This window comes from Schistocerca gregaria, chromosome 1 (assembly GCF_023897955.1).
Source record: "Schistocerca gregaria isolate iqSchGreg1 chromosome 1, iqSchGreg1.2, whole genome shotgun sequence".
NCBI classification, from domain to species: Eukaryota; Metazoa; Arthropoda; class Insecta; order Orthoptera; family Acrididae; genus Schistocerca; species Schistocerca gregaria.
Window position 1 is genome coordinate 219025058 of NC_064920.1, and position 13225 is coordinate 219038282.

The window sequence follows — 13225 nt, forward strand, 5'->3', positions numbered from 1 at the left end:
GCTGCAGATAGAACTATTTTTCATTTTCATTTTAGCTAAATTTATTTTACCCTGACATACAGATCAGAAGTACAACCTTGAGGTTGTCTTCATCAGTCCTGTGTACCCCCCCCCCCCCCCCCTTCCACCCTTACCACCCCCCCCCACCCCACCCCCCAGCTCTACGTTTGATAACTTTGCATAGAATTCAGTTTCACAGACTTCTTTGTTATTTGCACAGACATTAATCCTAATTTGACTTCAATTTCTCCTAAATTATCCATACTGACAGATATGACATAATACAGTGTGCCAAGCATCATGTTCTACTCAGTTTGTAGTAATATGTCAATGACTCCACAATGAACAGTGCATTGGCCAGTATCTAGGATAGACATCTATCCAGATTACACTCCCTGCTCCTTCCAGATTACTGTCATTTGATTTGAGCTTGTGGGAGCATGATCACAGTTTAGCATTGGTGTCAGTCTTTATCATCATCATCATCATCATCATCCCACAGCAACTTATCATCAGCTGTGGAATCCATGGTAAGTGGAACCCATCAAGCTCCATTTATGGCACTTTATATCAGCTATAATGAAATGCAAAGCCAGGAAATGCAAACTGAGAATAGCATTGTAACTGTTGCTTATGTGAGGGGTACTTCAAACAAAAGCTGGAATACATGATGCCATGGGGTGAAAGTAACCATTGATAGTCCAAACTAGATGATAATTTCCCCACATTCCTTTTATCATTCAGTAAGATGGACACACATTGCCTGACCTGAGGAACCTATGGCTACCAACTGACATCTGTGCTCCTGTGTCTAATAAAAATGTTGCTCCTGTGACCCTCCTATGCTGCAGGTTACACAAAATTCTGCCACTGATACTTGCATACTTGTGGTCAGTGAGTGTATTTACCTGAAGTGGTGACAGCATTTCCTAACCTATTTACAAAGTGTGTTCGGAAAGTATCAAATGTTTTTTTGGGAGACCTACATTTCTTGATTTGGAGGTACATAACCCAAATCGTTCTGAAAATAGTCTTCTTGGTAATGCGCACACTTATCCCAGCACTCCCACCAAATTGGAAGTGCTTCTGGAACACACATTTTGAAATGGTGATCAGCTGGTCCATTACATTCCACAACTCTTCTCTTGACTTGTGTTCTTTCAGGGGCAGTTTCAGTATGGGAAATAACCAAAAGTCAATTGCAGCCTTGTTGGAAGAGTAGTGAGCCTGACTAACCACAGAAATTTTGTGTTTGCTGAGGAATGTTTGAACCAGGTACACAGGATGGGCAGATGTGTTATTCTGATGGAACTGTCAAGTTTTGCTGCCTGCAGATGTGGTTGTTTGCAACACATAGCGTTATGGAGGTGACAGAAGACATTTTGGTGATGTTTCTGTATGATGGTTTAGCCTCTTGGTGCATACTTGTGATGCGTCACCGTATGAGAATAAAGGTAATGACCTTGACATTGCTGTGGACCTGCTGTGCCTTGGGGTGTTCGATGTTCCCACTGTGATGGCTGCATCTTGGTTTGTAGTCAGATGTATAAGCCTGTGTCTCATCACTTGTGATCACAGTTCTCGTGAAGTTAGGGTTACTGCTTCCTTTGCAAGTTCTCATACGGTCATACAGTGACCTTCCATGATCAAATTGCTCAACTTCTCAATGACACTGTAATTGCGACTTTTTAAAGGCCTGCCTGAATGTTGTTCATTGTCTTCTGATGTGCAGCCATCTTTGAAACAGCTGTTCATTGCCTTTATACATAAGTTGTTCATGGTAGCATACTCTAACACCTGTTGTATCTTTCAAGTGCTTTCTGCTTGGATATTGCCAAGCTTTTGGCAAACTTTGCTCAATTTGATCTGACATTTTGCAACTTACAGCAATCTGACTAGTGCTTGCTAGCACCCTGACATGTAGGCTGACTTTTTGAACACACCTTGCAACAGATGCCTGCTGCTACATGATCTACCATGTGTAGACATTCACTGTAGTCAAATTCTCTTCCTTGGTGGTTCACCTGACCACAATCTCCACATTGTGGCGTAATGCTATCTTGATATACGAGCTCTGTTCAAAATGTTTTGGAACTTTGTTCTCAAAATTTTTCTACACTTACATTTTACTTATTGTGTATGGTCTCCTTTGAAATACTCTCCCCCACAATTGATACACTGCCCCAAATGCCATTTGCACTTTCTGCACTTTCGAAAGCAGTCTTGGTATGCCTCTTGCTGTATTGTGCGAAGCATCATCTTGACAATTTTCTTTTATATCGTCTGTCGTTGCAAATCTTTGTCCTTTCAGCAGGATTTTCAACTTTGGAAATAAAAAAAAAAACATCCGCAGGCACCAGGTCTGAAGAATACAAAGGATGAGGCAGCACAGTGATTTCGTTTCTTGTGTAATAGTCATGCACCAATAAGGATGAATGAGCAGATGCGTTATCGCAATGCAAGAGCCATGAATTGTCTCACAACATTTCATGCAATTTCCTTCTCATGTTTTCTCGCAGGTGTCACAACACCGGCACTTAACAATTTGTCCCTGTGGCACAAATTCGTGAAAACTTTCAGCATGGCTTTGACATATGACTTGACCTGATGAGCTATTTTTGGTCTGAGAGAACCTTTCCCTACCCATTGTGGAGATTGAGCCCCTCAACGCATTGTGGAGATTGAGCCTTGCCCTCGACTGTAGACCCACATCTCATAACTATTTATAATTCTCTCAAGGAACATCTCATTCTCATTTGCATGATCCAAAAGCTCTTCAGAGATTGCGGGGCGAATGTCTTTCTAGTCCTGACTCATGAGCCATTGGATGAACTTCGTATCAACACGAAGCATTCCAAGATGCTGCGTCAGGATTTCGTGACGTGATCCAACTGAAATCTTGCATTCTTCTGCTATCTCTGGGGCGGTTAGTCTTTGATTGGCACACACAGTTTTGTTGACGTTCCTGACATGAGTATCATTGGTAGATTTTGAAGGGCGTCCTGAATGAGGGTCATCTTTAACTTCCATCTGGTCATTTGTAAACCATTTGAACCATTCATAACACCGATTAAGGCTAAAGCACTCATCACCATAGGTTTCCTGTGTCATTTGGTGTGTGTATTTATTGGACCGCCTTAGTTTCACGCAAAATTTAATGCAGACGCTTTGCTTGTCTAATTCTGCTATCTCGAAATTTGCAAACTGTGCAACTCGATGTTCTACCCAATACAGCACTGAACAAAAGACATACAACAGTGAAACTTCCAGCAGTTACACATTAAACACAGGCATTTGCAGGGATGCCTACCGCATTTTGCTCCAACACATCATTGGTGTGAAATTATAAATGTTCTGGAATTTTTTGAACAGATCTCGTCTGCGACCACGGTGCTGACATTGGTCATCTGATCTGAATGTGTTCCACTGTTAATGTGAAATTCTGTGAGGGGCTTCAGAAAGGAACACATTATTACTCCAGGCCAAGTAACTTTCATTGAATGCTGCATTACACTTTAAAATGACATAGTTGTATGACACTATTTTTCAACATGGTCACAAAGTCTCTGTAAACAACAATCAGAACATTCGTTCGATTTTTTAATGATAGACATCGGCTCCTTGTTCACAGAGCCATTTGAGCTCACCTCCCCATGTATGCTGAGGAATAGGTACCTCTCCGCTTCGAGCCATAGGGCCAAATTACCACTAATATGGTGGGTGGTGCCCATGCGGAAAGTTCTTGTTTGGAGTAGGTGGCTTGATGGTGGAATCTGATGCTGTGAAAGGACCTAAGTTGTTAGTGGCCTTGTGCTTCAGCAGTATCTTCAGACAGACTGGAATTTTTCAGTTCAGATTGTTACAACCCTAAGAACTTTCTCTCCTTGGCTGTGCCATGAGAGGAAAACAGACATGTGAAGTGAAGAAACTTATTGCCTTCAGTTCCCTGTTTGCCCCAGTCACATGAAGGATCCTTTCTATTCGCTATGCCAGTGTCCTCTATGGATAATATTGAAACTGTATATGAAGAAATCTGTTCCCTTAGTAAGTTATGAAATTTTCCTATCTTAATTAAAATGCCAAATACTCCCCAGTCTCATGTATTACTCTTTGGGTGAGACCACCAACCAGTTGCAAACAAAGATTTATTAGCCCTTGACTATGGTTTCGATGTTTACAAAAAATCTTCTTCAGAAGTAGTAGTCTTATTAAACCACATATTTTTACAGATATCAAAACCATGCTTAGAGGCAAATTAACCTTTATTCGCAACTGGTTGACTGACTCTTCAACCTCTTCAAATTTACAGAATCGCTGTTTTGCAGCCATGTTTAAGATTTTGCAGATCACTTACCTTGAGGTGGCCACCTTAAGGGTCCATTCTCCTCAGTCAGACTATAAAATAAGCAATTTTTATGATTATTTTGGGAAAAACTAATGAAGCAATCAACATTAATCATTTTGTACATGATTTTTTGATCCGTGAACAACGTTTTGATTTTTAAAACATTTGGTCATCATTAAGCTCCCATCCAAGGAGCTAAAGTTGCTCTGTGCAAAATATCGTGTGTTGAAGAAGGAAGTCCTATAGTCTGTAGCTCAGATCTGAAATCAAAAGACAAACAATTTTCTTAATCTATAGAGCAGGGGTTCCCAATAAAATTTTCTCGATGACCCTCTCATCGATCATGATTGGTACCTTGTCATATCACAGTATCAAGTACCTAAAAATCCAAAGTAATAGTCTTTTTATACGTTTTCTATTTTTGGTACTTAGAAAACTGCTGCAGAGTATTGAACACTGAATAAAATCATAAAATGATGGATGTTTGAAACGAAATTGTAGTTTGCCATGTGTTTTTGGTCACTGTTTTTGAAATAACTAATGAATAAATTAAAATTAATAAAATTAGCATATCACTCCTTTCGAACATGCCCAAAGAGCAACTCAGCTAAATTTCAGAAAGATATCTTGGTTAGTGTGCCTACAACCCGTTCCGTCGGCTTGAGATACAGTGTATTTCAAGCTAATGGAATGTATTGCAGTGACAATAATAAAGATATATTCCTGAAATTTGGATGATTTACTTCTAGAGCGGGGCTTAATGATGACTGAAATTCCTTAAAAAATCAGAAAGAGGTGTCTGAGAACCAATTTATGACAGTGTCAATGTTCTCTTCTTACCTGCCAATATTTCAACTGCACAAAAGACAAGTTGAATATGTCTGCCTATCCTCCACCCTCCCACCCTCTACTACCCCCTGCCCCATCTCTCCATAGTGCTGAGTTACATAATGAAACTTTCACTGTCTGGGAACTGCTTCTGGCTTTTCGCTCATCACACAATACAGCCCTCGGCCCTCATTTGATTCAAAGTCAGGTGTTCTGATATCTGAATGTCTCTCAAAGACTCTATCTACTCAGGATTTTCAACTATGTCTGATTACATGTTTTCCCTTTGCATCCCCATCCTTAAATCAGGCAAAAACCCAACATTCGTTGATAGCTACTGACTGATTGATTTCACCAGTGTGCTCTGCAAACTGTTTGGAAGGATATCAGCCTAATGATAATGCTGCGTTCTCCAATTATGGTGACTCCTGTACCCCCATCAGTGTTGTTTCCGGAAAGGAACAATTCACAAACGGCCACCCGGTAGGATTGGAGACAGCAATCTGACAGGCTTTTTCTGAATGCCAATGTGTCATTGAAATCTTTTTGACGTACAGAAGGCATATGCCACTGGATGGTACATCACATTTTACTTATGTTTGTGGTTGGGGCTTTTGAAATTACCTACTGATATTTATTTGCCTGTTTTTACCCCACCAAGTGCTACAGATTAGAGTTGATACATCATTGATGTCCCCACAGTTCCCAGAGAAAGGCACTCCTCGTGGCTCCGTGCTAAGTATCACCCTCTTCCTCATCGCCATTGATGGGCTTGTGATTTCTGTCAGGCCATTGGTCACACCCACTTCGTATGTTCATGACTTTTGACTTTCTTTAGCTCCTGAATTGTGTCCTTCGCTGAACACCAACTCCCTGGAGTCATGTGAAGGTCCTCTACTTGGACTCTTGGATTGGTTGCTGGCACTTCTCTGAATAGTCCTATAGACAGTATCTTAACCAAAATGGGGATCTCACCTCTTCAGTATTTTACGGACAATAAGATGCACTTTTTTCTTCGAAAAATTGCCTCCAAAATTCAGTGTGTCTTATACTCAAAATTAATATAAAAATGGCCAGTGTTTGATCTAAACTTCCCACCAGTCTTAAAAATGGCCATATATTCACTGAACAGGAAGCCTATCTCTATCTGGCAACACAGGATTCAACTGGCAGCAGCAGTGGACCAATGCGATGAGCATGAGTTGTGGGGATCCACAAGCTTGCTAACATTGTCTCCCTTGTGAACCGCCATCACAAACCCAGAACAGGACATGCTCTTAAGCTAGTGCTGCAGTGGATCTTAACAGACTTTATGGGTGTAGTTGGTTGGTGCTACAAGTTTAGAAGCATTGTGGACTTAGCATGCAGACCAAAATTGAAATACCCCATAAAATGCCACAAGAGTATGAAGAGAAAATATTATCTTTGCATCGCTTTACTATTCAACATTAAAAGAAAACCGGTTTGGAACTAAGCCAAATAGTGGATATGGATGAAACACCTCAGACATTTTGTGTCCCGAGTAACAGGACTTTTGCCAAGAAAGATGGTAAAACTGTAACGATAAAAATAAGTGGAGATGGCAAAAATGCTCTTTTTTTTTTTTTTTTTTTTTTTTGGAAGAATTCTGAAAAATTTAAGGTTGCCCTACAGTCCATAAAATACAGTACCATCTCTTGCTCACTTATGCAGTCACCATATGATAATTTCTTTATTGTCAAACTTATCTCATTGTTTTTTCATGTAAGTGGCGTCAATTGCCTGATGCTCATTTTCGGATAGGATTAACGGTTGGGCTGCTCCTCAAGACTCTTTGCTGTGACCTCCTCCTACCTTCCTTTAAAATGTACTCCTTGAGTTTTTCTGCTCACTCCTCCTTGGTTAGTACCCAGACCATGAATTAAAACTGACCTGTTTCAAGGACTAAAGTTTCAGTTGCCCCAGATGACTATTTGGCCTCTCTTTCTCTGAGTTCTTCAGGGGTGTCAGGGTGCTGCTCTCCTTTTGACTGACGACTCTAAAACCACGGATAGGATGGAATATACATCTTCCACAAGTTGGGAACAACATTTGTTACAGAGAACATGCAGTGTTTTTAATGACTGAATTGCTAGCTGTGAACAAAGCCCTAATTTTATTAAACAGTCCTTCCTTACTTCTGCTTTAAGTTCTAGTGATTCTGTGAGCAGGCTCCAGGTTATTGATCAAGCTGCTCTTGTCACATGTGATACCTGCTATTCATGATCCTCTATCGGACCTTTGTTTTACTACTAACTCGTTTGTCTTAGTCTGGGGCCCAAGCCATGTTGGTATTCCAGAAAACGAAATGGCCAACTGTTTGGCTAGAGAAGTGATTACCTGCCTAGCATTTGCTTTGACAATCCCAGGTGGGTGCAAGTAAGACCTCTAGTCATTATGATATGGAACAACATCTGGTGGACTTTGCCTTCTGTAATAAACCCCACATTATAAAGGACACAATGGCTGGGACTCCTCCTTCCATTCCTTCTGGAAGGAATTCACCATCCTATATCACCTCTGGATGGATCATAACAGATTAACCCATTGCTTTATCATATATAAAGAGCCTTCCTGATATTGCCTTAGAGACAGCCATGTACATCCTGGTGGAATGCCCTCCACTTGGCTTTTCCATGGTTATTTGGATTCATGGACTTTCAGATTCTTTGTCTCTAGTAGTGGTGGATGATGTACAACAGATGAAATGGTTCTCAGTTTTTTCAAGGCACGTGGTGTATTATCTTCAGCTATAATGTGTCAAACTATATGGGACAAGGTGGTCGGTCTTTGGCTATCTCCCACCGCTTTCTGGACCAAGGTCCCTCAACCTTACATCCTCTGCCAGCTACCATTACTGTCCCTCTTTTGCTCTGTTTTAATTGCTTTTAAATGCTGTTAACACTTTTTTCTGCTGCAATATATTTTACTACTCCTTATCCTCGACACTAGATGACGAGTAGTCTCTATCCTATCTTTAACTCTTTGACGATAACAAACTGGGGTGGGAGGTGACACCGATGTGAGGGAGGCTCCCTGTTGTGTGCTCAGCCCCATAGAAACACGCACCTCCTTCTACCCATTTACTGCCATTGTTATTTCTCTTTCCTTGTTTTACTACTGTCAGTGCAACTGATGTATATTACATTATTAGCCTTATCACATTTACTATTACGAATCTCTTGGCTAGAAGGCATTATTTTTTCTTTTCTGTCTTAGTCGTTCATTCGGTTTGGGTGGCTGAGGTTGGACGGGGGGGGGGGGGGGGGGCATAAAGTGTGGGAGAGGTTTCTTTCAGCACAGGAAAACCCTTATCTGCTCTCTGGCACACATACCGGCCTAACCCACATACTTTTTAACTCTCCCTAACATACAGCGTGTCCATAAAAGAACGTCGCAGTTTTACTGGTATGTTATAAGAGTTTAATTTAGACTATTTATAACAAATCAAACAGCAAATTGGATTTAAAATAACATAGTTTTTCTTACAAACATTCAGTATGTGCATCTTCAGTTGTACGGCACACATCCAGTCTAAAATCATACTCTTGGTTGATAAATATGAAGTAAAGGAAGTAGTAACCTGATCAGTTCTGTGTGCCAACACTAACAAATCATTAGGTGGTGGCAGAACATAGAAATGATCTTTTATAAAGCCCCAAAGGAAAAAAATGCATGGCTTGAGGTCAGGTGAACCTGGAGGCTAGTGGAAAAGAGCTCTGTCATATTGACCGTTACGACCAGTCAATGGCCAGGGTGTTAGACAATCAACCACTCTTGTACAAAGAGCTGCCAATGAAGAGGAGCTCCATCTTGTTGCCAAATAAAGTTTTCAAGTTCTCCTTGTAATTAGAGAAGAGCTATTCTTGCAAAATATCCAGATAAACCACCCTTCTTATGGTAGCCTCAGTGAAAAAAGAAAGGTCTGTACACTTGACAAAGGGATACAATGCAAAAAATGTTTAATTTTGGGGAATATCTTTGATATTGTACAAGTTCAGGAGGACATTCTTACACAATGGGTATTTATCTTCGCAAATAGATGAAAAATTACCTATCACTGAACACCACATGATTAAGAAAGTCCTCGTTGCAACACTTCACTTCCAAAGTTGTAGTGTATACCATAATCATCTCGTTTCACAGCATACATACCAACTGTGACTGGTATGGTCACATGTGTAAACATTTTCCTGAAACTTTCTACATTGTTGTCTTTGACAAGTGAAGGTCAATACTTGCTTTCTGAACTGATTTATTAGGGGCTGTGAAGGTAAGTTCCTGTGACATGGTCAACATCCTCTCCAGATGCTTTTGGTCATCCCATGCTTTTCTCTGTATGGTCATATCTAATCATTTTGAATTGACTAGACCATCGGTGGATGTTTTTGCCAAATGGGAGATCACATTCAAACTTTAAACAAGACATATATTGAACTGAAATTACATATTCACTCCTATAAAATGGAAGAACACAAAATGCTTTACACCCAGGACTCACCATTTCGCATATGTGGTGATGCGAGTGGAAGAACAACAAATCAGTATTCATGCATGTGCTTAAGTAAAATTGTCTGTATTACTTTTTAATAGTGATCTTGAACCAGTACTCTACATTGGTTACAGTTGCTATTAAAATTTATATCTAGGATGTTCTTTTATGGACAAATTTCTGGCAAAAATATTGTTTTCATTGCCTTGATTTTACCAGTCCTGCATACCCAAATCAGTCATATTACTGGCTGCTGTCAGTAACTTTTGGCAGAGGGAAGATCTTGCTGTTTAGTTCCTTAATCCCCCAATTACACCAACCAACCAAATTGGACTCACACCACCCCAACTGATGAGTGCCAATGCCTGTTTGCTTTGGCCAGGTTGCTGGCCCTATTATCAGCTCCAAACGGACACAATTTTTGAAGGTCAGCAACTTCTGCGAGCGTCCGGGAACGCCCAGTTGGTAATGTAAGTGATTTATATGTGGCCAGCTATCAGTACAACTGCAACAGCAATGAGTGGTGATTTAGTGATGAAACAGCAATTGCCAACCTATTTTCCTGGTTTTCTGTACTTTATGGAAGCAAGTGACAGGCAATACCGGAATAGTAACCTGTTCTGAATGAGAAAGCAAACTCCACATCACACTGTACTGCTTCATGAGTAGAATCAATCAGCTTCTACTGCAAGGCAACAATTATGTGAACAATGCCCTGAAAATAAAATTTCTCATCCGAAAATCCTTCCCACCCATACCAAAATAGCCTTCCACCATACTCTCTTTTTGCATAATATACATATTTAGTCATCATGTCTCCTTGCCCCATGACTCGTATCCATGTGAGCAATCTCATTGTAAAATATGCTTATGCAATATTACCATGTAATCTAGCCCTAAAAAATTAGCATTATTTTGTGAATAAAATAAAAATTTGTACTTTACAATAAGTGTAATTTATCTGTTTGTATTCCTTGTTAATGTTACAGGTCCTGTATGTCCCGTGGAAATACAACCACTGTTGTCTCCACAAAGTGGGGAGAAGCAGCCAGAAGACCCCACTCGGTTTTTTCTTGATGCATTACTGGAGTTCATGGTGTCCCAGGTTAGATATTCTCTTCGTAACTCCTGATATTTATATGTTTGTACACCTACTGTCTTGAAATATAAGCTGATTCATTAATAAGTACCAAAACGTTTTCTTGTGTTTGTTACCTTTAGTTGATATTCTTGTCTGAAATCTTGCTCGTAGTCTCCCGATTGTCTGAAGGAGTCAATATTTCACTCTTCTACAGAGTATAATTTTTTCAGGTTACGAAGGTGGAATGGAGGGACCGTGTTAATAGGCAGCATAAATGTTTCACATTTCTGTTTGAACGTTTCAAGCAGTATTACTTGCCACATATCTTCCCAGAGTTTTCTCATATGACAAGTCTATACAAGCCCGTTTTAGGTAAGGCCTATTAGTATTTTACCATTTTTAAATTTATTGTTTTCTTCCTTTATGTGTGGGTTATTTAGGCAGTACGTTATGAAAGGTATGAGCATGTGTATGAGAGAAATATTTTCAACCAGAGTATACCACTAAAACCCATTTAGTCATTAAGACTGCTTGAGAATGAAGACTTTGATTTGTAATTTTTGAGCGTGAATAAAATGATGGCTTGCCCTTAATACAGCTGTGTGGAAGAAAATTGTATTCGTTTCTGCCACACCATTATTCAGTCTGAATAATTTACTTTAAGTGCACACAGAATAATATGTAGATGTAAAGGTAGATGTAGAATTGGCAGGGCACATGTAAGGAAAGTGGTAAGTGATGGATGTTGTGGGCATTTGCTGTAGGAGAAATGCTGAATGCAGGAGGGAAGGTGCCATTCTAAACTGAAGCCTACACTCATATTTTTTGTAAATGTTAGGTGAAGCCTCTCCACACACACACTTGCATGGTGACCATTCAAAAGGATCTTTGGTCACCTCTGCTTTGGTTAGTATCTAAATAGAATTTCACTGAAAATGCAGCAATGTATTATTATCTGGCATGTTAACCATTTGTTACTTTCAGAGAAGTGTCATGAGTGGCAAATTTTGAGTAAAACCTATATTTCTCTTGTTACCATGTTAAAATTTGCTTCTTTTGCCAAAACACAGTGAAGTTCAAACAAGGTCATCTCACTGACATGTTGTGTAGACGCGAGCGATTCTGAAACAGTGGTTTATTAAGTGAGGAACTGAGGAAAAGTAAGGTCAGTAGCTTATGAAAAAATACATCCTCAGCACAAAAATAAATGTGTTATGTCTTCACTTATGCCCCCTGCAGGTCCGGGGGGTTAGAATAGGCCCGAGGTATTCCTGCCTGTTGTAAGAGCTGACTAAAAGGAGTCTCACAAGTTTCGGCCCCCTGTAGAGTATGACCTCCATTTTTCAAAATTTTCCCTAAGAGTGAGCCAACTGGGGAAGAGCGCCTTACATGGTGCATTGTGTCCATCATGCGCTGAGATCTCTTGCATCCTTCGTTGACATGGATTTGCACTTCTGCTCGATCTCCAGCTGTTGGGTGCATTTTCCTCCATCCTCTGTGCAGTATCGCTTTCCACACTTTTGATGATAATGAGCTATGGCAACTGCTAAGCTTTACACCTGCTTTCTGCATTGCTCTCCGCGGCCATAAGGTATATTACAGGAACCTTTGGGACTATAATAGAGTGCCAGGTGGAGTTTGCGTCTACATCACAGTATGTAGTGAACCTGTGCCCCTTCAAACCCTTCTTGAAGCTGTGGCTGTCAGGATAAGGATGGCACAGGAAATAATTGTCTGCAATGTATATCTTCCTCCAGATGGTGCAGTACCCCTGAATGCATTGGTTGCACTGATTGATCCACTCCCTAAACCTTTTATACTTTAGGGAGATCTCAATGCACATAAACCCTTGTGGGGTGGTGCCATGCTTACTGGCCGAGGTAGGGAGGTAAAAAATTTACTGTCACAGCTCGACCTCTACCTCTCAAATACACGTGCCCCCATACATCTCAGTGCGGCACATGGCACATATTCGGCCATTGATCTCTCAGTTTACAGCCCTGGCCTTCTCCCATATATCCACTGGAGAGCACATGATGACGTGTGTGGTAATCATCACTTCCCCATCTTCCTGTCACTCCCCCGACGTCATGCCTGCGGAAGCCTATCCAGAGGGACTTTAAACAAGGCAGACTGGGAAGCCTTCATCCTGCTGTCACCACTGAATCTCCCCCACATGGTGCCATTGATGTTGTTGTGCAGGTCACTACGACGATCGTTTCTGCGGCAGAAAATGTGTCCCCTCGTTCTTTAGGGTGCCCCTGACGAAAGACAGTCCCTTGGTGATCGCTGGAAGTTGCTGAGGCAATTAAAGAGAGTTGCCAAACTCTACAGTGACATAAGCGGCACCTAATAGCCTTTAAGCGGCTGCCTGTCCGTGTTCGCCAGCTTATAAAACGATGAAAGCAGGAGTGTTGGGAGAGGTACGTGTCAACCATTGGGTGCCATACGTCACCTTCCC

General features: G+C 40.8%; 1 protein-coding gene across 4 annotated transcripts in view; it reads left to right on the forward strand.

Moving 5' to 3' along the window:
• Positions 1 to 13225, forward strand: part of LOC126337707 (probable Rho GTPase-activating protein CG5521) — a 275478-nt gene that overhangs the window by 38291 nt on the left and 223962 nt on the right. For all 4 annotated transcript variants that reach the window (XM_050001492.1, XM_050001493.1, XM_050001495.1 and 1 more), the window contains 2 exons: positions 10673 to 10788; positions 10995 to 11136. In XM_050001492.1, coding sequence (XP_049857449.1) covers positions 10673 to 10788; positions 10995 to 11136 — 258 coding nt within the window. The remainder of the gene's footprint in view (positions 1 to 10672; positions 10789 to 10994; positions 11137 to 13225) is intronic.